This window comes from Planococcus citri, chromosome 5 (assembly GCF_950023065.1).
Source record: "Planococcus citri chromosome 5, ihPlaCitr1.1, whole genome shotgun sequence".
Lineage (NCBI taxonomy): Eukaryota > Metazoa > Arthropoda > Insecta > Hemiptera > Pseudococcidae > Planococcus > Planococcus citri.
This window is the reverse complement of record NC_088681.1, coordinates 65,654,671-65,680,891: the sequence shown is the minus strand read 5'-3', so window position 1 is coordinate 65,680,891 and position 26,221 is coordinate 65,654,671. Positions and strand designations below refer to the sequence as shown.

General features: G+C 35.2%; 1 protein-coding gene across 20 annotated transcripts in view; it reads right to left on the bottom strand.

Annotated features, from left to right (window-relative positions):
* LOC135848253 (uncharacterized) overlaps positions 1 to 26,221 on the bottom strand; it is a 260,195-nt gene that overhangs the window by 211,880 nt on the left and 22,094 nt on the right. The window contains exon 3 of one of the 20 annotated variants that reach the window (XM_065368112.1): positions 2,837 to 4,891. The exons of 16 other annotated variants lie outside the window; for them this stretch is intronic. In XM_065368112.1, the coding sequence (XP_065224184.1) occupies positions 3,053 to 4,855 (1,803 nt within the window). In that variant the 5' untranslated portion in view covers positions 4,856 to 4,891 and the 3' untranslated portion in view covers positions 2,837 to 3,052. Of the gene's footprint in view, positions 1 to 2,836; positions 4,892 to 13,454; positions 15,556 to 19,373; positions 21,582 to 23,295; positions 25,653 to 26,221 lie in introns of those variants that run through there. 3 more of the 20 variants (XM_065368110.1, XM_065368111.1, XM_065368105.1) reach the window with 3 other exon arrangements.

The following is a 26,221-nucleotide window of genomic DNA, read 5'->3' as shown; positions in this document are numbered from 1 at the left end:
TTCAGTGAGTGAGTGAAAGGTTATGAGAAGGTGTTGCCCACGTTAAATACTTATCAATGGTGCAAAATAAGCTTTTAAAACCCAAAATTAAAAATTCTATTTTGAATATAAGGATCGGTAGATAGTACCTATTTCCAAAAATGAGCAAAAATGCCTTCTGCGACTTTATGCCAAAAATTCAAATTGAAGGGACTACAAATGAAGTTGTTTTTTTTTTTTTTTTTTTACATTTTTTTTATACTGGGCGTGGAAATCCAAAAATTGCTAATTTAAAAAAAATTTCGTCAACTTAGAGTTTTTTCAGGTTGGGTCCGAATATGAAGTTTCGCTGACCACTCACTGGGCATCCTGTATATTTCTTGGCGATTTTGATACAGCATTGAATATTCTTGGAGGGAATTTAGGCAAAAAACAGGAATTTTTAGCATTCTTGTGAGAAAACAGTTTTTTTTTTTTTTTTTTTTTTTAGCAATTTTAGCAAGAAAACAGAACTTTGAAAGCAACTTTGAGAGGAGTAGGATTGCCCTCACCGCTTAGGTGTTTATTCGCGTAATTTCCCCTTACGAGAAGCTTCTGTATATGTTTCTATAATAGAGTCTGCGCTTTATTCCATATACTGTAAGTTGGGTAACGTGATAAATTCTTCTATACTTATACGTGCGCTCATAGGATCCCTAAATAACTGGAGGGATCCCCCTAATTATCGTATGATAATACGATCAGATCATTCGTTCCCGCCGAATGATCTATTTTCTTGATGAACATTTTCTAAGCACAAACTTGCTTTGGCGAACCACGAACTTTACTTGGTCTCGTAACTCCACGGTAACTTGTTCCTCGTCAAAACGATGATGTGTTAATTATATCGACACAATGAATATGTGGGCACAAATGGGGTTGGTCCCTGTTTGTACTTTTTTATATTTTACCCACTTTTAGCGTGGTAATTAGTGTTTCTCTGAACGTTTTAATTAATTGTTATTAAGTACGGTTCTTTTGAATACACTTCGATTTTCCGGACATCGAAAGTATTTCTCGTCTATACATCGTGCCTACAGTTAGACGTTCCTACGTACACATATGGTTTTGGTTAGTGTTTCGGAAGAAGTAGGAAAAATGCATAGTGTCCAAGTAAGTGTAAGGTAATTAATTATAGTTAAATCATAATTAATTGAGATGGATAAAATGAGTAATTATACACCTAGTATTAGTGGCTGTACAGGAGATGCTTATTTTATCTCAGACGAAAGACATAATTTCACCATGTTTTAGTTAGAGTAGGATAGCAAAGATAGCACGTAATCATTTGAGCTAATACTCAAGTGGTTACGTGTAGACTAAACTTTACTCGATACGAGTATGCACTCGTATTGAATTGCATAGTAATAGCCTTTATTCTTACCCTTTTATTATTATGTATAGAACTCGTTCGGTATATCATTCAATAAACATATCGATTAGCATGAATATATGTTTTTATTTGGTGAAGAACTGAGCAATGTGCATATAGTTGTCTGTATAATGCCGAAGTCTCCGATCTGAGCTACATAGGGACAAGAAGTAAGTATTCACTGCCTAGGGAATATTTCTTAGCTGACTTCTGGGATAGATCATGCTGATATCTACTATCTCACCGGATCATTCACATTCTAACTATATCAACTTTTCCAGGAGACAGGATTTTTGTTTCGAAATTTTGAAAAAAAAATCAAGACTTTTTAGACATCTACCTATGTGGGCAAAAAAAAAATAAATGCCAAAAAAAGAAGAAATTTTTCGCAATTTTATTGAAAAATAAAAAAAATAAACTTTTTTGAAAATTTTTGACAAAAATAAAACAGTTTTACCTTTTTGGAAAAAATTACGATTATTTAATAGGTAGGTACTCGTACTTCAGTCATAAGATGAGTGTTTTTGACAATTTTAATAAAAAACATGACCTGATTGACAGTTTTGGCAAAATATTGTAGGTACCTACTTTTCGATAACTTTTTTTAAAAAAATCGAACGTTTTGGCAGTTTTAGTATAAAAATGGGACTTTCTGAAAATCAATTTTGACAGGTCTAAAATAGGGTAGGTACGAGTATATCTCAAATTTCAGCTTTATTAGGTCAATTTGATGAAATTTTGATTTTTTTCTCTCATATTTTTGGCATAAGTTTGATTTTTAAAAATTCACCAAAAATCGAAAAATGCATTTTTATGCGCAGTTCAAAAAATTTCGTGCAAGTGCTATGTTGGAAAGCAAAATCTGCGATTTCGGCTGACCTGTCAATCAAAATGGGCACCATTCAGTTAATAGGGCCAACTCATTTTTGGCAAGTTTGCTTTAAAATGTTCCTAAGGATGTCCCCTTTAAGAAAAAAAGTTGTCGCAGGGTATCAGAGGGGAGGGGGAGAGGTGCAATTATTTCTATTGTCATATATAGCACATTCCCAGTTAGGTTTGAGATTATCAATCGTCATTTCTATACAAAATTTCGAATACCTATCCAGATTTTTTCATCGAAATCTAGAATTCATAGTATTATATCAATTAAAACTCAACATTCGTGAATATTTCAATGTTTAATAGATTATCATTCAAGTAAGTATTACAAATTAAATGCGGCATATGCATTCTTCTAACAATAAGAACAGAGGAACTTATAAAATGAAAAAAATAAAGAGAGAACTCTTGTCACATGAGTAGATTATCAAAATAGAAAAAAATTCAAGTAGGTTGATAGCTACTTAAAATAAGCTTAAATTCATCAAAAAAGTATCACAAACTACTACACATATGAAACGTAGAAGATCATAAACTTCTTAAATTATAAAAGTAACAAACCGTTAAGAACAAAAACAAAATTAATCATCGTATAAATGCATGAAATTGTACGTATACACTTCGAATAAGACCTTGAACTAAATCATTTGGCAAGACTTCGAAAAACAACTTTTTTTCAATTCATGGAAAAGTGTTCAAAAAATCTAACTTATCCCAATACCAAGACAGTCCCTGAACATAAACTAAACAAAAAAGAGATCTTCTAAAGTGGTACGAAAACTATCAGGCATAACTTCGCTTGAACTTTTCGACTTCTTCTTCACTTCCCAAACACCACAGTAAAAATGGGCTCGTAAGATTGAACCGTTTAGCAGGTAAGCTTTGCTTTATAGAATCCATTATACGATTTTTCATCTGCAGTAAAATTTGTTCTGTAGACGCAAACGTCTCGATAAATTTCATAATGCCACCGTAAACAACACGAGCACCGAATGGTGTGCAAGCCATGTTCGATAACTGAAGTTGTATTTCAGGAGACGTCATAAGTTGGTTTTTAAAATCGGTCGATAGATCAGCACCGTTGATAAAATCATTGAACTTATCGAACTTACTGACAATAGCAGTAAAAGAACGATCGTCGCTGAAAAGAGTGAACTGGAGAATTCGTTGTTTGAAATCTTTCGCCGAATCCATTTCAGGGAAATAGAAACTCACCAACTCGTTCAATTTAAGGAAAGCTGCATCTTTAAGATAAGAGAGACAAAGTTGTTGCAGGTGATCAGTGTCAGCTACGAGGCTTTTCTTGAATCGAGCCATCTCGTTTTCGTTTTCAAAGCACAGCTGCATTAATCGCTGCAGATCTTCGATTCGTGTACGTGCGATTAGGTGACGCCAGGTTTTGTGTAAAAATTCGCCTCTTTCTTTAAAAGTGGCAGATGAAAGTATAATCAAGAAGAACTCGATGTATCTGCGACCATTAGTTTGATTAGGACAACCCATAATCTCGAGGAATCTTTTATCAGATAAAACAGCTTTCAGAGCTGATTGTTTCAAATTATTCGAAACACTGTTCCATATCTCGGTGCAGTAGTAGGACCAATTTTTCGGCTCGCCACCGGTGGTGAAACGGAAAGCCTCCATTTTCAACAATTCCACAGCCAGATTTGTGAAAGTACTTTCGTTCATTGCGTTCTTCATGCACATCCAAGTTGGTACGATAAGCACTGCGTTGTATTCGTGAGTTTCCAATAAAGCACGTATCAAGGCATTGCCATACTGGTTCACAAATTGATCCAGCTCTTGATCGTTCAGTTTTGGTAAAACGAATCTAACGAAAGATTCTTTATCACGTGCATAAAGTTGTATAGCTTTTTGAAGGCGAACTTCCGATGGCAAACGATTCCAAAAATACTCCACAGATGGCCCATTACGAGGCATGTTCGCATCGAACATAATTTCTTCGAGGGTTCCTCTATCTTCTTGCCAATCCCACGTTAATAAATACGTTTGATTTCTGAGATAGCAAATCCAATAATTCAAGTGTGGGAATTTGGTGAAAGAATGTTTTTTCACTGGAAATGCCAGCCTTCTACCTACTGATTGCCAAATTCGTCTAATATGGTCTTCAAACAAATACGCGCAAGCTATTTTGAATTTTAAAATCTCATCGAATCTGTCACAGCGCATCATTCGCTCGGCTGTTTTGACGTAATCAATAATGCCATAACGATCGCCAACGAAATCGTCGAAATCCCTCAAAATATCGTAAGCGGTACAGTAGTCGTAACGAAATATTCTCTTGTAATTGTCATTCAGCCAATCAGCCATTGAATTGCCGAATCTGCTGACATATCCATCGATTGTATTGTGAATTACGGGCGGTAAGTCAGGAAGTATTTTTTGTAATGAGATACCTTCACCATAGGCAACAATGCTTAAAGGGCGCATCCTCTTCAATTTACCACCACGACGAAAATTCGCAATTTCACGATGCCATATATCCAGGCTGATGACCAAGGCGGATTGTTCTTTCAAAGTTATCGGTGTAGAAATAGCGTCGAATGGGTTGGATATTACTGCAGCCATATCGAGTTCTTGATTCTGTTCAATCTCAATCCAAACCTAGAATCGCAATGATAGAATAAGTAATGCTGTGAGATGAGCGGGTGAAAAACGTGCAATTGCGAACAGTAACGAGAAGAGAAGGGATGCACGTAACAGATTTGAGAAAATTGTTTCCAAATCAACGAAAGATGTCAAAAATATGATTGGAATTTCAAAAACTTCCGGATATTTGGGTAGAACTGACTTCTTCGATCCAAAAATCAATATTCACAATCACAAACTTCACAGAAGAGATATTCCAAAGGACAGACATTTTTGTAAGCCAGACAAAGCTCGTACATACAAACAAAAGAGCATGCAAGAATTTTAGTAGCCAAAGATTTTTATTTTTCATGAATTTTTAAAACCCAGAAAAAACATAGGTAGGTAAGCACAAAAAAATCTAAATTATGCCCAAATTTACCTAGAAATCAGCAATTTGACAGATATGTACCTCATTTCAGAGTCCTGGAATCGATTAGATAGCGGTTTCGAATCATTTTGAGTAGGTGTGGAGCCTCTCCAGCAGATTTTTGAAATTTGAAATTTCCACAAAATGTTATCCAATGAAAGTAGAGAACTAATATTTACGTTAAGGAACGTACACACGATCCAATATAATGTATTTGACAAACTCGATTTGTCAAATCAAATTGAATTTAATCAAACATATTCGGTTGTGTGGACGCTCTGATGATGTCTTTCTCAAATTTTTAACGTTTTGTTGATCGGAGACACCATAGACACCAACTCTGAAAATAATTCTGAAAATATAAATAATTTCTATTTTCAGAATTGGTGTCATCGATCAACAAAACGTTGAAAATTTGAAAAAAAAAACTTAGATTATCAGAGCGTTTACATGATCTAATATAGTCCGGCATATGACAATAGGAGTAATTGCACCCCCCCCCCGGCCGATCTTCCGGGACAACTTTTTTCTTAAAGGGGACATCCTAAGGAACATTTTGAAGCAAACTTGCCAAAAAAAAGTTGGCCTTACTTACAAAATGGCGGCCATTTTGATTAACAGGTCAGCCGAAATCGCAGATTTTGCGTTTTAACATAGGACTTGCACGAACTTTTTCAAACTTTACAAAAGTAGATCGAAAGATCGTGCAAAAATTTATCACCTGTCAAAATTTCAAGTGCTAAAGTGCATTTTTCGATTTTTGGTGAATTTTTGAAAATCGAATTTAGGCCAAAAATGAGGGAAAAAATTAAAATTTTACCAAATTGACCAAGAAAGCTGAAATTTAGGATATACCCTATTTTCGACATGCCAAATTGATTGGAAACGGTTTCGACCCGTTTTGAGCAGTTCTGGAGCCTCCAGCAGATTTTTGAAACTCGAAATTCCCACAAAATTCCATCAAATTGGAATAAATTGTAAAGCTAAAATTTATTCTAAAAAATAATTTCAATACACTACGAAGTACTGCAGGTAAATTTCAAGTCGTTTTTGATCCTCCAGCGACTTTTTGAAAATTCCTGAAGCCTCCAGCAGATTTTTGAAACTTTAAATTTTCACAAAATTTCATCAAATGGAGATGGAAAGCTGAAATTTATTCTACACTCCAATTTTAACACCCTTGAAGACGACTTCAGGTGGGTTCAAGTAATTTTAGGGCCTCCAGCGACTTTTTTTGAAAATTACTGGAGCCTCCAGCAGATTTTTGAAAGTTTAAATTCTCACAAAATTTCATCAAAATGGAGATGGAAAGCTGAAATATATTCTACACTCCAATTTTAACACCCTCTGAAGACTACTTCAGTTGGGTTCAAGTCATTTTAGGGCCTGCAGTGACTTTTTTGAAAATTACTGGAGCCTCCAATAGATTTTTGAAACTTCAAATTTCCCCAACATTAATTTATCAAATAGAGTTGGCAAGCTGGAATTTACTTCGCAGACTACATGGTGGTTTCAAATGATTTTGAAGCTTCCAGCTACTTTTAGGAAATTTCAATTTTACAAAAAAACGTCATACAACCTTTCAAAATTTGCTGGAGGCTCCAAAACAACTTGAAATTCACCAGCAGTCAACTTCGTAGCGTATTGAAATTAGTTTGCAAAATGAATTTCGACGCTCCATCTTAGTTGGATGAAATTTTGGGGAAATTACAAGTTTCAAAAATCTTGTTAGTTATTACGTGCAAGGTACTGTGTACCTATCTATTCGTACCTATTCATGTACGTATTCTCGTATGTGTTATCTTTATCTTGTTGAAATATATTTTACTCGTTTGTTGGCCATGCCACGGTGTGGTTCTATTCTTCTTTCTCTCGTACGTATATATCTACGTTGGTCTCTCTCTCGCATATTCTAACATGGTAGCGAGCGTTAACTTGTTTTAAAGTGCAACTTTTTGAACTTTTCGCGGTTTTGGCGAGTATTTTGTGAATTTTTGCAGTTTTAATATGAGCTTTTTGTAAGTTTGAACTCGTTTTACGCGATTTACGTATTGGTATTACTGTGTGTCGCGATATGTCTCAATCAAACGACAGATCACCTGTTCCTGTTTTTGATGGCAGTGGATATTCTGCTTGGCGTTTTCGTTTAGAGCTGTTTCTTGAGGAAAAAGAGTTACAAAAATGGCTCACTGTGGCTCCTACCTCTGCGGACGATAAGAAGGCTGATCTAAAAGCGAGAAATTATATCGTGAGGTTTCTATCAGATAATCTTCTAGAGCTAATTTCCAACGAGACAACTGCATTTGGTATGATTACTAGATTGGATGGAGTTTACCTGCAGCAAAATGATGCTCTTCAGATCCTAGCTGTCCATGAGCTAAATATGTTACAATTTTGCCCGGAAAAAGAAACTCCTAACGATTTCGTTGCCAAGTTCAATTCGGCTGTAAATAAAATCCGAGATGCTGGTAAACCTATGGACGAAAAGTCAAAGCTCCATAGCTTTATATTAAAGTTACCAGATTCGATGGGCCATATTTCGGATATCGTTGATGTTTTACCAGAGGGAAAATCGAAGTTGTCATATGTCCAATCCAAGTTTATCACGCACGGCGCAAAGTTACTTACCAATGAGCCAAAAGAAAAATCAAGTACACCAGTGTCGTCTGTATCTGCGGCCAAATCAGAAGTTGAAGAAAGAGTAGAAGGTGCCGAGGTTTTTAAAGCTCAAAGAGGCAGATTTCATCAATCGAATCACTCTAGTCAATCCGGTAATTGTGTTTGTTATTATTGTCATAAACCTGGTCATTTAAAGAAGGATTGTTGGCAGAGGGGTAATAATTCAAATCGAGGTAACAATCGGAGGGGTAGAAGTAATAATTATCGTGGTAGAAATTTTGATAATTGTAATAATGGTAGAAATTATGATAATGGTAGAAATAATGATAATAGTAGGAATAATTACGATAATAATGGTGGAAATAATCGTAGAAGGGAACCTAGAACGTTTTTGGTTGAGGTAGGGCCTCATGATGTGTCTAATAATTCTTGTGTCGTAAATTCTAGTTCAACTGGCCAAATGAAATGGCTCTTGGATAGTGGGTGTACGGATCACCTTGTTAATGATAAAAAGTATTTTTCAAAATACATTGAATTAAAAACACCTATCAATGTAAAAATGGGTGACGAATATCCGTTGAGTGCCAAAATGATAGGCACAATTAATGTCGAATTTAGAGTAGGTTCCGAAGTAGTGCCATGCACAGTGAAAAATGTTCTGCTTGTTGAAGAAGTGCCTTATAATCTCCTTAGTTCTGGTAAACTCGATGATGCTGGGTATTTTTGTTTGACTGGTCAAGGAAAAGTGGAAATTACGGATGAGAATGGCGAGATGGTTGCTATTGGTCGGAAATCAGGGAAACTTTACGAAATCGAGTGTGATTATTTTTCTGATTTGGATAGTTGTGTAAATGTTGCGTCTGTGGAAAAAGATAGAAAATTTTGGCATAGAGCACTTGGGCATGTTAATTTCTTTGATTTACGAACTTTGTGTAGGGAACAAGCTGGTGATGGTCTTCCTGATGAAATTCCTAGTGATTACGTAAATTGTGATATCTGTGACAGAAATAAATTGAAAAAATTGCCTTTTAAGAAAAATTGTAGGTTTCGAGCTCGTCAAGTTATGGAAATTGTTCACACAGATGTCAGTGGTCCTCACAGCACCCTCGGATACTTAGGTCAGAGATATTTCGTTACATTTATAGACGATTTCAGCAAGTATGTTGCTGTGTATACGATTAAGTCGAAAGATGAAGTTTTACAGTGTTTTCAGCATTATTATAATGCTATGTGTACTCTGACTGGAAAGAAAATCAAGTATCTGAGGTGTGATAATGGTAGGGAATATATCAACAAGCATTTCTATTATTTTGCGAAGGAGAAAGGTTTCAAAATTCAGAAGGTACCTCCATATACTCAAGCTTTGAATGGTGTAGCTGAGAGATATAATCAGATTATTATGAATCGATCTATGTGCCTGTTTGATGAGTCAAATTTGGATAGAAAATATTGGCCTGAGGTTGTCAAAACGTCTGTTTATTTGGGTAATCGAATAATGGCAAATTCTCAATTGAGTGTGACTCCTTATGAGATAATACATGGTCGGAGGCCAGATCTCAGCAATGTTGTATTGTATGGTTCGTCTTGTTTTGTCCGTGTACCTGACCAGAAAAGAGTTGATAAATTTTCGAAAAAAGGTGTACAAGGTACAGTTGTTGGGTATGGTGATACTGGGTATAGAGTTTTAATTGCTGGAGAAATTGTGATAAGTCGTCATGTGAAAATAATCGATAGTAGTAAAAGTAGGATCGTCTATCTTGATACTGATGATGAGGAGGAAGAAAGTGTACCTAAATTGTCTGTTTCCGGTGAAAAAACGCCTAAAAAAAGATCAGAGAGTGAGAATTCCGAGCTGAGAAGGTCTCAACGTGAAAAGAAAAAACCAGATTGGTATGGTGAGCCTGTTGCCTGTTTCATTGAGGTAGGTGCACCTCAGACCTATTCACAGGCTGTTGGTGATGAAAATTCGGAAAAGTGGCAAGAGGCCATGGAGAGAGAGTTGGAAAATATAGAGAAAAATGAGACTTGGTCGTTGGTTGATTTACCTGAGGGAAAGAAAGCTTTAGGAGTGAAATGGGTTTACAGTCGTAAGTGGAATGGAAAGTACAAGGCCAGATTAGTGGTATTGGGATACCAGCAAGAGGAAAATGGAGAAGAGAGTGTGTATTCGCCAGTGGCTAGTATGACAGCAGTGAAAAGTGTACTTGTGCTTGCTCAAATAAATGGCTGGGAAATTGAGCAATTAGATGTAGATAGTGCGTTTCTCAATGGTACTGTAAAAAGTGAAGTTTACGTTGAACAGCCTAAAGGTTTCAAAAAACGAGAAGAAAAAAAAGTGTACAGGTTATGGAAGGCATTGTATGGTCTTAGAGAGAGTCCTAGGTGTTGGTTTCAACATTTAGATGAATATCTCAAGTCATTGGGCTTTCGTAATTTTGAAACGGAAAAATGCGTGTATATTTTGGTAAAGGATGGAAAAGTGGTTTTTCTTGTCATTTTCGTTGATGATTTTCTGGTAACTGGTGATAGTGACGAATTTATTGAATACGTAAAGTCAAAGTTGTGTGCTAAATTCTCGATGAAAGTAATGGGCAAAGTTAAAAATTATCTTGGTATTGAGATAACAAGAGATTCAAATAGCATGAAATTGAGCCAACGTGCATACATCGAAGAGTTGGCAGAAAAGTACAGCGTTAATGGTTCTTTATTTGGTCGTTTCAATACTCCGATGGAAACAGGTTTAAAATTGGTTGCGCAGGTTGATTCAGATTGTGATTTGCCCTATAGAAATCTAATTGGTGCATTATTGTACATCTCTGCAGCAACAAGACCTGACATCGCTTTTTGTACTGCTTATCTTAGTCGAATGCAAGCAGGTTATACCAAAGAGCACTTCGAATACGCTCTACGTGTACTTTCATATCTGTATCATACCAGAACATTGTCTTTGAATTATTCACGTCGACAAGATGAGGTACTTGATGTCTTTGTAGACTCGGACTTCGCCGGGGATATAGGCGATCGTAAGTCCACCACAGGGTTTGTTATTCGCCTATTTGGGAATCCTATCTCTTGGAAATCGTTGAAGCAGGGAGCAGTGACGCGTGCTTCAACTCATGCTGAGTATTACGCACTTGCGGATGCGGTGCAGGAGGTGGTATGGGTCAAGTGGCTGATAAGCGAATTTGGTCTTGGTGATAGGATAGGAAAAATCAAAGTCTACGAAGATAATCTAGGTGCGAGGCAACTAGGTAACAATGGTAACTTTACGGGTAAGAGTAAGCATATTGATATCGCTAAGAGATTCGTTGTAGATTACGTTGAAAAAAAAGAAATTGTAATTAGCGAGGTGGCGTCGATTGATAATATCGCTGATACTTTTACGAAACCCTTAGATAAGAATAAATTTGTTAAATTTAGATGCGATTTAGGTGTATATTGAAATATCTTATCTGATGTATTGATTCGTTGATTTGTTACCAATTTATTTATCTCGTAATTTTATCTTGTCATATGTACCTATTTGTGTAAATTTTATCCCGAATTGTGTAATTATTTTATCATGTTTTAACTGGTTTTAAATTGTTTCAAATATGTTGTAATGTATTATTTTATTGAAGTATTTTAGCATAAAAGTTCATAAGCCACAAACTCGAGGTGGCGTGTTAGTTATTACGTGCAAGGTACTGTGTACCTATCTATTCGTACCTATTCATGTACGTATTCTCGTATGTGTTATCTTTATCTTGTTGAAATATATTTTACTCGTTTGTTGGCCATGCCACGGTGTGGTTCTATTCTTCTTTCTCTCGTACGTATATATCTACGTTGGTCTCTCTCTCGCATATTCTAACAAATCTACTGGAGGCCCCAGTAATTTTCAAAAAAGTCGTTGGAGGCTCGAAAATAACTTGAACCCACCTGAAGTCGTCTTCAGAGGGTGTTAAAATTGGAGTGTAGAATAAATTTCAGCTTTCCATCTGAGGAGCTCATTGCAAAAGTAGCCCTTGTCACATGAACTTTTAGACCCTTTTCACTCGATTGCACCTATTGCCAACTGCGGAGATCATGTTGTAATGATGAAATGACCATCAAGTTGGTCTAGCCTGAGTAGCCCTGAGAGGAATTGCCTTATAGAGTTTACATTCATGATACTGGGTACGCTCAAAGGAGAGCTTTGGAGATTGCATAGGTTCATGTGACAAGGGCTACTTTTGCAATGAGCTCCTCATCTCCATTTGATGAAATTTTGTGAAAATTTAAAGTTTCAAAAATCTGCTGGAGGCTTCCGGAATTTTTAAAAAGTTGCTGGAGGATCCAAAACGACTTGAAATTCACGTGCAGTACTTCGTAGCGCATTGAAATTAGTTTTTAGAATAAATTTTAGCTTTACAATTCCAATTTGATGGAATTTTGTGGGAATTTCGAGTTTCAAAAATCTGCTGGAGGCTCCAGAACTGCTCAAAACGGGTTGAAACCGTTTCCAATCAAATTGGCATGTCGAAAATAGGGTACCTATATCCTAAATTTCAGCTTTCTTGGTCAATTTGGTAAAATTTTAATTTTTTCCCTCATTTTTGGCCTAAATTCGATTTTCAAAAATTCACCAAAAATCGAAAAATGCACTTTAGCACTTGAAATTTTGACAGGTGATAAATTTTTGCACGATCTTTCGATCTACTTTTGTAAAGTTTGAAAAAGTTCGTGCAAGTCCTATGTTAAAACGCAAAATCTGCGATTTCGGGTGACCTGTCAATCAAAATGGCCGCCATTTTGTAAGTAAGGCTAACTTTTTTTGCGGCAAGTTTGCTTTAAAATGTTCCTTAGGATGTCCCCTTTAATAAAGAAGTTGTCCCGGAGGATCGGGGGGGGGGTGCAATTACTCCTATTGTCATATGCCGGACTATAATGTTTTCTATCGATTCATACTCGTAGGGTCGAAAATTGGCTACATGTCAAATTTCAACTTTCTACTTTCTAGTTTGATTTGAAAAAAATGTTGATTTTTTTTTTACATTTTCGACATGAATTCAATTTTCAAAAATTCAACAAAAATCAAAAACTGCAGTTTACTTTAGCTCCTAAAATTTTGGCTTGTGGTGTACTTCTCTATGCTCTGTCTATTTATACCTTCGTTCTCTTCAAAACTGGGGGTAAAGTCTCTTCTCCAAGTGAAGTTTTAAATCATGGTTACCTACGTTTTTTTCTCAAGTTCATTCAATATTTAGAATCCCACATTAAAAAAAAGTCTGACAAAATATCAGAAAATCGTTTTTGAAAGTTTTATGGGTATAATTTAAATAATCCTACTCACGTTCTACTTTATTGAAATGTGGCCCATTTCTATTTTCTTAGGCATGTGAATTGATAGAATTAATCACTTGAAAATCAGTAAAAAAAAAAAAAATTAATTCAATTCAGAAAATTGTTTGGCAACAGTTATAATATGTAATTATCTGGTCATCATTTAGAAAAAAATAAATGAATAAAAGGAATAATAAAGAATACCTATACTTGAGTACATATATCATCAAAATAGAACAAATCTCACATGCTAAAAATAAATTTATTGAAAAAGTACAAATCATAAACTGCAACACATTATTAAGCGTAAGAGATAATTAACTTTGTAAAAGTTATGAAAATGGGCAATTGTTAAAAATAAAAACAAAATACATATCATCGTATAAATAAATGAATTAACTATCCCAACACGACAACAGTGTCCATAATAATATAAATTTGACAAAAAAAATCTCACAGGCCTACATAAAATCGAGATTTATACATGCTTTTTGTACTAAGAAGTTCGATCCAGCTGGAACTTCTTAACTTCTTCTTCACTTCCCAAACACCACGCTAGAATTGGGCTCGGGCGAATAAACACATCAGCGGTAAAATTCTCTTTTATCGCATCAAGTATACGATTTTTCATCTCCAGCACAATTTGCTCCGTAGTTGAAAATGTTTCGATGAATTTCACAATACGACGAAAAGCAACATTACGGTAAGTATCCAATGGTGAAGAAGCCAGCAAGATTATCTTATGCTGTATTACAGGAGACGTCATAATCTGATTTTTAAAGTCAGTCGATAGATCGCCATCTTTGATGAATTGATCGAGTTTTCCAAACGGTGAGAGTGTATCAATAAGACTGAAATCATCACTGAACAGGGCCGTCCGCAGTAATTGTTCCTTGAAAGTATTCGCTCGATTTGTTTCGGGAAAATAAAAACTCATCAAGTCGTTCAATTTTATTAGAGCTGCATACTTAAAACATGCAACACAAACATTGAGCAAACAATCACTGTTAGCTATGTGCTCCTTGAATTGAGCTATTTCATCTTCGTTTTCAAAGCACAGATTCATTATTCTTCGCAAATCTTCAATTTGCGTGCGAGCGATTAAATAATGCCAAAATTTGCGGCAAAATTCACTTTTTTCTTCGAGAGAGGCGCAAGAAAGCACGAGCAATAAAAACTCGACGGATCTTTGACCACTAATGCGTGTAGTAGGACCCATAATTTCACGTAATCTTTTGCCGGATAGAAGACTTTTGAGAGCCGATTGTTTCAAATTATAAGGAGCACTGTTCCATATCTCGATGCAGTAATACATGAAATTTTTCGGTTCATCGATCGAAGCGAAGCAGAATGCTTCGGTTCTCAATATTTCAGCAGCCAAATTTGCGAAAATATTCTCCTTCATTACGTTTTTTACACGCATCCAGGTTGGTAAAATGAGCACTGCGTTGAACTGGTGACTTTTCAACAGATCCCACATCAAGTGATAACCGTTCTCATTGACAAATGTATCGAGCTGTTGGTCATTCAGTTTGGGTAAAATAAATCTAACAAAAGAATCAGTATCGCGCTTATAGAGATCTTTAGCTTTTCGCAATCGATTTACAAATGGTATACGATTCCAAAAATACTCGACCGATGGTCCATTACGAGGCATGTTTACATCGAACATGATTTCATCGACAGAATCACCCATCCAACGTATTTGTATCTGATGCAATTGATTGCTCAGACGACAGACCCAATAATACACTTGAGGAAATTTAGAAAAAGGGCGTTTTTTCGTCGGCAACACCATTTCTGGCGATACAGATGGCCAAATTCTTGTAATATCGTCTTCGAAAAAATACGTACAAGCTATTTGGAATTTTACAATTTCACTAAAACGATCGCAACGCATCATACGTTCGGCTGTTTTAACGTAATCAATAATGCCATAACCGTCGCCGACGAAATCGTCGAAATGTCTCAAAATATCGTACGCAGAATTGTACTCGTGACGAAATATTTTCTTGTGATTGTCATTTAGCCAATCGGCCATCGAATTACCAAATCTGGTCACATATCCATCGATGATATTACGAATTACGGGTGGTAAACCGGGAAATATTGTTTCCAATGAGATCAGATCATTAAAAAGGTAGGGCAGTTCGCGTGGTCCACATGGTCGCATCCTCTTCAATTCACCGCCACGACGAAAGTTCTCAATTTCACGGCGCCATATGTTCAGGCTGATGACAAAGGCAGACTGTTCTTTCAGAGTTATCGGTGTAGGAATAGCGTCGAATAGATTGGATGTTACTGCAGCCATATTGAGTTCTTGATTACGTTCAATTTCAATTCAAACCTAGAATAGCAATGATAGAATTAGGTAATTCTGGGAGATGAGCTGGTGAAAATCGTGCAATTGCGAACAGTAACGAGAAGAAGCAGGACGCACGTAAAGGGTTTTAGAAAATTGTCTCCAAATCAACGAAAAATGTCACAAATTTTGGTAGGACTGACTTCTTCAACCCAAAAATCAATATTCACATACCCCTACCTACTCTGAAAAAAATTTCACAAAAGAGATCATCCAAAAGACAGAAAATCTCTTAAGCCAGACAAAGCTACTAAAATCATGCAAAATTACACCACCAGCAAAAATTTCAGGGGTCAAATACTCGGGCATGGCATATGACAATAGGAATAATTTTACCTCTCCCCCCCCCCCCCGATCTTCTGAAACAACTTTTTTCTAAATTTCAAATTTCAAAAATCTACTGGAGGCTGTAGAACTGCACATAAAACAGTTTGAAATCGTTTCAAATCGATTTGGCATGTCGACAATAGGGTATATCTCAAATTTCAACTTTCTAGGTCAATTTGGTAAAATTTTGATTTTTTTCCTCATTTTTGGCGTAAATTTAATTTTTAAAAATTCACCAATAATCCAAGAATCCACTTCAGGACTAGAAATTTTGGATGGTGATAAATTTTTGCATGCTCTGTCGATCTAGCTTAGTCCATTTCAAAAAATTTCGTGCGAGTTCTCATGTTAGAAAATAAAATCTACGATTTTGAATAACCTGCCAATCAAAATGGCCGCCATTTTGTTAGCAAGGCCAACTTTCTTTTTTGTTTTTTTGGCAAGTTCGCTTTAAAATGTTTCTTAGGAAGTCCCTGTTAAAAAAAAGTTCTCTCAGAGGATAGGGGAGGGAGCAATTATTTTTGAATTTTTAAATAGGTGCCACAATAAAATTGTAAGTAGGCATAACAAATCTAATTTTCGCCCAAATTGACCTAAAAATCTGAAATTCAACAGATACCCCATTTCTGACCCTTCGAATCGATTAGAAATTCGGTTTCAAATTATTTTCAGTACGTCTGGACTTCTGGAGCCTCTCCTAGCAGGTTTTTGAAATGTGAAATTTCCACCAAATTTTACTCAATGAAGTTGTCGGGCTAAAATTTACTCCATACTCCGATTTTAATATGGTTACTGGTTAGTCAAGTAGAAGTGGTTTGAAGTCGTACTGGAGCCTCGAGTCGTATCTTACATAATTCTAGATTTCCAAAAATGCCATTAAAAATTGTACAAATTAATTTCAGCATTTACAAAGAAACGCGATTAGTGCTTGGAAAATCACCATCGGGTTCAAACAGATAATTTACGCTAAAGTTGAAAAAAAAATAATACTCAGTGGTTCCTAAAATTCTTTTTCAATTCACGACTTTGGGAACCCCTGGAGCCCAAAAAATGATCATTTTGGGTTAACTATAACCACAGATTCCTATTTGGAAAATTTATTATCACATTTTAAGAGTGGTCGAGTCGATAACTATCTAGAGCCAAAAAAATGGCCTTATCGATACTCCTCTACTCAATGCAGTTGAAGAGCTGAAATTTACTTCGTACTCTAATATTTCAACATAGTGACTCGATTTCAGCCAATTTCAAGTCGAATCTTACGTTCAAATCCTAGATTTTCAAAAAATTCAATTAAAAACTGCCCATTCAATTTCAGTATTTGAATGAACGCGATTGGTGTTTTTTTTTCGAAATCAATTTCTGCTGATTTGGCTACAGCGATTTTTTTACTTGAAAATCTTAAAAATATAAAATGTTCAATGGATAGATTTTATGACACGTTTTGGAAATCTGTAATTTCCAAAATATGACTGGAGGGGGCTTAAAACTATCTTCAATCAACTCAGTACGTAACCTCACGAGTGTGCAGAAATCGATTTCACTCGATTTTTTTCAAACCAGCACAAAATTTATAGCTGCCCAAGTGCCCAATCGCCCAAGGGTCCCCTAGTGCTCCAAAGGTCTCAAAATTTCGGTTTCAGGCCAAAAGTGCCGGTAAGAAATGGAGAAATGTGCCTAAAAAGTAAAAATAATGATTCCCAGGACATCAGGTGTTAAAAGGTCATGAGTAGAGCTCGGATTTTTATGATTTGTCATATTTTCATTCATCGCAGAAGATCGTGCATATCCTATGGATTTTTATGAATCATACAATTCTGAGTAAAATAAGCCCAACTTGTTAGTGCATATTTTGCATATTTTGGGCATAAATGCATATAAATGCATATTTTAGACATTTTAAGCGCATATTCGTCATATTTTGGCCATTTTTTCCATTTTTCAGTCATATTTTGGAAATTTTGGCCAAAAAATGATTTTTTGGTAGTACTTTTCATTAAAAATGTAAAAACTTGAAAAAATTTTAAAAACAATTTTAAAAATTTTTTCACCACGTTGAGGCAATTTGTAATATGTTATAACCTAGAATTGGTTATTCAAAGTAAAATTGAAGACTTTCACCTCTTTTTTTGAATTTCTTAATTTTCTAGCCTTCCCTTCACCTTTAGAATGAAAAATCCTTTCTATAGATACCCATATTGATGTTGCATAAAAGTGCATATTTTGATGGATAAGAGCATATTTTGTCATAATTTGATCAAAATAAATGCATATTTTATGCGCATAAAATGATTTTTTAAGCGCATAAAAATCCGAGCTCTAGTCATGAGGTCCATGGGTTATTTTAGGTCCTATAATTTTCGAAAAAATCTTAAAAAATAGTCGAAAAATGTGTTTGGGCAGCCTACAACTTTTGTAATGACCTTTTCTAGCTGCAAGACTTTTTTTTTCTTATTTTAGGTATTTTTTGGCCCCAAAATTTTCAAAAAAATCACTCAAAAAAGGTCGAAAAATGAGATTGGGAGACTACAACTCTGGGAATTGTCTTTTTGGGGCACACGTTGGGTTTCGTATGGTTGAGGTAACAAGAGACTAAGTATTTGTTGAAACCAAAATTTTCAAAAAATTGACCAAAAAAGTCGAAAAATATGATTGAACAGCTACAACTCTATAGGAATCGTATTTACTAGTCACAAGTCTTGTTTCCTGGAATTTGGGCATGATTTTGAGTCAGCACACTCAAAGGATAGATACTTTATGGGATCAACATTTTGAAAACATTGCCCAAAAATGGTCGAAAAATGTGATAGGACAATTTCCAATTCAACCATTTTTGTTTTCTGATACTTTCAGCTCCAAAAAGTACCCTTCCGGTTGCCCTAGCTCAAAATCGCGCCCAAACTTTATAAAACTCGACTTGTAACTAGAACAAATGACCCCGAAAGTTTTCAAAGCTGTCCAATCGCATTACTCGACAATTCTTAGAACATTTTCCGAATATTTATTGGGGGTCTCATAAAAACGCTTTATGGATTCTATGACTTTTTGACGCTTGATGATCAGGGCAACCCTCTTGGCAGGTCTCCCGAACCTCGCTTGTATTGAATAAATCTCAGCCACAAAATACACGTCTTTTTCTCACTCATTAATCGAAAATGGTCCTTTGAAAACGCGTTAGCAGTTAAAGTATGCCTTGTATAAAGAAAATTGTCAAAATTGTACGTATGCATAGCAGCCCATTAGCCGCATCCTTCGGTATTTTGAGACCATTTTCTCTTTGAAGAAGAAAAAAATGGGCCTCTGGAACGTGATTCCAATTCAAACGTTGTCAGGAGTACATTGGATACTCAATTTTTTTCATCATTATTAGGTACCTACTCTATCATCAAAATTTTTAAAAATATATTCGTATCATTTACAATGTCTCTCATTCCCATTTTTCATTTCTGTTAATAATTTGAAATTGAACAATTACATACTTCACAACAAATTGTAATTTATTATAGATTTCAATGCATTATTACTTATATGTACGTACATATCGCCATGTTACAACCCAAGAAGATGAAGATATACTTAATAAAATTAATGAAAAAATGAGTAAATAGGTAAATAATTACATTTTTTTAAAAAGAAAAGTAATATGTGTACCCAACCAATATTTACAAACAAAAAAATAATAATAAATTCAAACTGCTAAACATGTAAAAAAAAAAAATACTTACAGGTACACTTAAGATAAATTCATTTCTGTATTATACTATGCATTTGAAAACTTGGTAATTATCTATACATTGTAGGAATAGAAAACATGCATCAGACACGGGTTCGACGAAATTTCTGTACTTCTTCTTTACTTCCCAAACACCATAATAAAAATGGGCTGTCTAAAAGTTGTGGATTATTAGGTAAATTTTGCTTTGTATAATCTATTATCCGATTTTTCATCTCCAACACAATTTGTTCACTAGCTGCAAATCTTTCAATGAATTTCATAGTACTTTTATAAACCATAGAAATACCGATTGGTGAGCAAGCAAGATGCGTCAACTTGCGCTGTATCACAGGTGACTCCATAAGTTGATTTTTGAAATGGGTCGATTGATCAGAGCTGTTAAAAGCATCGTCGGTGAATTCGTTAAATTTTGTGAAACAACCTGCCACACCAACAATGGAACGATCATCAGCCAGAAGGGTCAACCGCAGTAGTATACCTTGTTTGAAATTTCTAGCTGCTCGCGTTTCAGGAAAACAGAAATCCACATGGTCATTCACTTGGTCAATTCTCCATTCATCAATTAATAATGTGACACATAGTTCACGTATATGGTCGCTCTCAGCAATGACGTTTCGTTTAAATCGAGCTACCTCCTCATCGGTTCCTAGGCACGATTTAATTATTCGTTGTAAATCTTGGCTTCGAGTACGCTTGATCAAATGATGCCAGAATTTATGAAAAAATTCTTCTCTCTCTTTAAAACAGACCGACGAAAGAATAATCAATAAAAATTCTACGTATCTTCGTCCGTTGCAGCTAGAAAGAGAGGCCAAACTTTCAAATAACGAATGGTCGCGCAAAATATCTCTAAGGGCCGATGGTTTCAAATGATTGGGAGCACTGTTCCAAATTTCAAGACTAAAATGCCACAAATGATCAAGTTTGTCTTGTCCTATGGTGAAGCCAACACCTTCAGTTCTCAATATTTCTGCTACCAGATTTGTGAAAGCACTTTGTGTCATCAGGTTCCTTATGTACATCCAAGTTGGCAGAACGAGCTCACCAGTCTTAGAAGAGGATACCAACAATCCACTCATCAAATCATAACCTTTCTCATTTACGAATTCATCCAGCTCTTGATCGTTCAGTTCTCGCAAAATGAACCTCACAAACGATTCCTTATCTCGCGTGTACAGATCAATAGCTTTCCTCATTCGATTTTCATAAGGTAACCGATTCCAAAAATATTTTACTGATGGTCCATTACAAGTCATGTTCTGATCAAACATTATCTCGTCAACAGAACCATTTTCCCGGCTTGGTAACTTATTCAACTGATTGGTGAGACAGCAAATCCAATAATACAATTGTGGACAATTAGAAAAAGCAATTTCGCTGATAAACTTCATTTTACATACCGATGGCCACATTCGTCTAATATCATCTTCGAAAAAATATATACAAGCTATAGTGAATTTCACAGCTTCACTAAGTTTATCACAAAGCATCATACGTTTGGCTGTTCTAACATAATGAACGGTGCCATTGCAATAACCAACGAAATCACCGAAGTCTTTCAACACACCATCATCACGACGATAATGAAAACAGAATCCCTTCTTATAATGATTTTTCAGCCACTCATCTATTGAATATCCCAATTTCATGAAATATTCGTAAATCGTTTTATAAATCTCGGTTGGTAAATCAGGAAAATAATATTTTAATGAGATTGGTGGACCACAAACGTAGTATTTTCGAATCTTCGGTAATACAAGTATTACATGATGTTTACGATATTCTTCAACGCGCCATAATTCCAAGCTAATGGCGATCGCTGATAGTTCTTTCAACGACCTTGGACTTGGATGAACAATATCATACACTCTTGGTGTTATTTCAGCCATTTATACGCAGGTATTAGGTAGTTCTTGACGCGCTCCGAAGCTCTGATTTCAATTCAAACCTAGAATCACAATGATCGAAATAATGCCGTGAGATGAGAGAATGATGCGCGTATTTTTAACTACCTAATAAGAATGAAAGCAGATTGAACTTGAATAGAGTAAACTGTTCGCTAGTTTAAAATCAAATTTTCATCTTCAATTCCAAAAATTATGGAGAAAATCAGAATTTTGGGGATGGATTTCGAAAAAAAATTGGATCGACTGTGATTAAATTCAGAGAAGACCCTAAATTTGAGTTGGAAGCCATAATAGAACATTTTTCATCTTCATAAGAGCCTCTAAAAAAGAAATGGAGTCCTCCAAGAGAGGGAATTTCTAAAAAAAAGTATCAAGTTTCAAAATTTAGTATACCTACTCTCTACATTTGAAACAGCCAATTTGATTACTGTTTCAGTAATTTTCAAACCTACCTATTTTTTTTTTGTAAATTTCAAAAAAAAATAATTTTGTGTAGAGATTTTCAACAAAATTGGTCATGTTATTCAATCTTTAAAAGAAGATGAAAGTAGTTTCAAAAAGAATGAGTCTATCTGAAGTTTCAGTGATTTTGTATATAGCTACCTACGATTATCTTTATTCAATCTTCTAACAACAAATACGAGTATGATGTACTTCTTACCTAGGTAAATAAAAAAATATATATGTAGGTACTTATATCAAAGAAGGAGGGGGGGAGGTGTGAGATCGTAATTTTCTAGATTTTTTGCACCAGATTTTCCCAGCTTTCTATGCAAGATTTTCTCATAAATTGGCTAAGGTGGTTCCAACATTTTTTAAATTTTTTTGGAGGGGAGAGAGACTATTCAATTGTCAATTTTTTTACCACAAAATTGGGTGAGGGGATGCATATAGTCCCAAAGTAGGGATTTCAATAAGTTGGTTGGTTTTCTATTGTTTCACGGGCAGTATCGCTTTTTTTGGTGGTGCTGTGACACAAAAAACACTTTTTTTTAGAGTTTTTGAAGATGACCAACCAGCGGAAGAAAAATTTGGAAAAAAATACCAATTATATAGCACTCATGCAGATGAAAACGATACCCATATTGCCAATCCTTTTTCGCTCCAAAATTGGAGGAGGAGGGTGCATATGGCCCGAAAATGGGGTTTTTCAGAAGTTGCTTGATTTTTCTATTGTTTTTTGGAGGCTCGCATGCAAAATTGCGAAATTGTATCGCCTTTTTTTGGTGGTGATGTGACACAAAAAACACATTTTTGAGTGTTTTTTTTTTTAGTTTTTGAAGATTACTCACCTGGAGAAAAAATTTGAAGACAATACCAATTATAGTAGCTACTCATGCAGATATATTTTAGAAAGAAAAAAAATTCTGTGTACCAAAATTAAGGTAGGAGATACGGCGGTTTTAAATTTCCTTTTGTCAATATCTCCCCCTCCCCCGGAGAGCCAACAAATTTTGAAAAAAATCACGTTGCAATACATTTCGGGTGAATTCAAAATTTTCTATTCAAAACTGGTTGGAGTATGATTTTTCCCCGAAAAAAAGTTTTTTCGCCATTGTGGGCAGGGGGAAGGGTGGAATAGGGGGAATTTTTTTTTGGCTTCAGCATTTTTTTCAGGGGTATCCAACAATGTTTCATCAACATTTCAAAAATCCGAAAACAGGGACGTTTCACTTATTTTACCCGGGAATACACTTTCTCTCATTCTTTTCTTTCTTCTCTATTATTAATTTAATACGAGTAACTTGAAATTAAGCAATTACGCACTTCGTGACAAATTGTAATTTATTATAGAATCCAATGCATTAATTATTATACGTATGTAAATACTGCCTTGTTACAACCTAAGTAGGTGAAGATACATGATAATATTGATAATATTAATGAAAAAATGAGCAAGTAGGCAGATATGTAATTACAATTTTTTTTCTAAAGTAATACATATTATGCAGAGGTATACAACCAAAATTTACAAAAAAAAAAATGAATAACTTCAAACTGCTAAACATATGAAAAAATATATAAGATGAATTTACTTCTACATCATACGTATTTACTTATTATTTGAAAACTTGGTAATTATCTATACATTATAGGAATAGAAAGCCTATTTTGACACGACGCGACAATTGTCTCCAAACATAAACTTGATAGAGAAAATGTTTCACGTTGACATTATTCATCATTTCTGCTAATGTATTTGTACTATCTTGCAATATATCAGACAAGGGTTCGACGGAATTTCTCGACTTCTTCTTCACTTCCAAAACACCACAAAAAAAATGGGTTGTTGAAATTCAACGCATTGCCTGTAGGAAAATTTTGCCTCCAACGATCCACTATGCGATTTTTCATCTCCAACACAACTTGTTCGGTTGCTGCGAACGTTTCAACGAATTTCATCATTTGTCTATAAGCCCCATAAATGCCAATTGGTATGGAAGCAAGGTTCGTCAACTCACGCTGCATTGTAGGTGACTCAAAAACTTGAGTTTTGAAACTGATCGATTGATCAGAGCTGTTAAAAGCACCATTGATGAATTTATCATATTGTTCGGAATAATATATAATAGTACAAGCAAGAACAGCATCAGCATCAACCTGAACCATAAGAGCCGACCGCAGTATATCTTGTTTGAAATTTCTGGCTGCTTGCGTTTCAGGAAAACAGAAACCCACAAAGTCATTCAATTGGCTGAAAGACATACCATGAGTTAATAATGTGACACAAAGATTACGTACATGGTAGCTTTCAGCCATGGCGTTTCGCTTAAATCGAGCTATCTCATCTTCGGTTCTTAGGCACGATTTCATTAATCGTTGTAAATCTTTGCTTCGTGTACGCGGGATCAAATGATGCCAGAATTTGTGAAAAAATTCTTCTCTCTCTTTAAAACAGACCGACGAAAGAATAATCAATAAAAATTCTACGGATCTTTGACCATGCGCAGGAGAGGCCAAACTTTCAAATAACGAATGATCGCGCAAAATATCTCTAAGGGTCGATTGTTTCAAATGATCGGGAGCACTATTCCAAACTTCACGAGTAAAATTCCACCAATTATTAGGATTGCCTCGTCTTCCGACGAACCCGAAACCTTCAACCCTCAATATTTTTGCCACCAGATTTGTGAAAGCACTTTGTTTCATCAGGTTCCTTATGTACATCCAAGTTGGTAGAACGAGCTCTATAGTCGAGTTATAATGAAAAGTCAACGTATAACGAAACGAGAATACCAACAATTCACTCATCATATCATAACCTTTCTCATTGACGAAAACATCCAGCTCTTGATCGTCCAGTTTTGGTAAAATGAATCTTACAAACGATTCCTTATCACGCGTGCAAAGATCAATAGCTTTCCTCATTCGAATTTCCAAAGGTAAACGATTCCAAAAATATTCTACACATGGTCCATTGAGAGCCATGTTCTGATCAAACATCGCCTCGGCAACAGAAGCATTTCCCCGCCGCCTTGGTAACTTATTCAACTTATTGGTGAGACAACAAATCCAGTAATACAATTGTGGATAAGTGGAAAAAGTAATTTTGCTGAGAATCTCCATTATACGTAAGCCTACCGATGACCAAATTCGTCTAATATCATTTTCGAAAAAATATATACAAGCTATAGTAAATTTCACAGCTTCACTAAATTTATCACAAAGCATCATACGTTCGGCTGTTCTAATATAATGAACGGTGCCATTACAATAACCAACGAAATCACCGAAGTCTTTTAATACATCATCATCACGACTATAATGAAAACGTAATCCTTTCCGAAAATGATCTTTCAGCCATTCATTTATTGAATATCCTAATTTAATGAAACATTCGTTAATCGTTTTATTAATCTCAGTGGGCAATCCAGGAAATGTGATTTTTAATGGGATTCGTTGAGCAGCGACGTATTTTTTAAACCGCATTAATACGTGTCCATTACGAAATTTATTAATTTCAGTGCGCCATAATTCCAAGCTAATGGCGATCGCTGATAGTTCTTTTAACGACACTGGACTTGGATGAACAATATCATACACTTTTGATGTTATTTCAGCCATTTATGCGTAGGACTAGGAGTTCTGCACTCTGATTCCAATATTTGAATCTAGAATCACAATGATCGAAATAATGCTGTGAGATGAGAGAAAGATATGTGTATTTTCAACTAATAAGAATAAAATCAGATTAAACTTAAACAGAGTAAACTGTTGGCTAGTTTAAAATCAAATTTTCATCTTCAATTCCAAAAATTTCTGGATAAAATCAGAATTTTTTAGAGACTTGGGGATGGATTTCGAAAATAGAAATGGAACGATTGTGACTAAATTCAGATGAGACCTTTAATTCGATTTGGAAGCCACACAGAAAAATTTTCATCTTTGTAGGAGCCTCTGGAAGGGAAATTGAGTCCTCGAAGAAAAGGAATTTCTAAAAAACAAAGGTAGTTTTTCACAGTAAATTTAAAATTTTGTCAAAACTATTATTTTTTGTTTTATTTTAAAGAAATGATAATTTTGTGTAGAAATTTTCAACAAAATTGGTCATGTTATTCAATCCTTAAAAGAAGATGAAAGAAGTTTCAAAAAGTGAGTCTATATCTGAAGTTTCAGTCATTTTATATCCAGCTACCTACGAGTATCTTTATTGTAATTATTGTAATATTCTAGCAACACT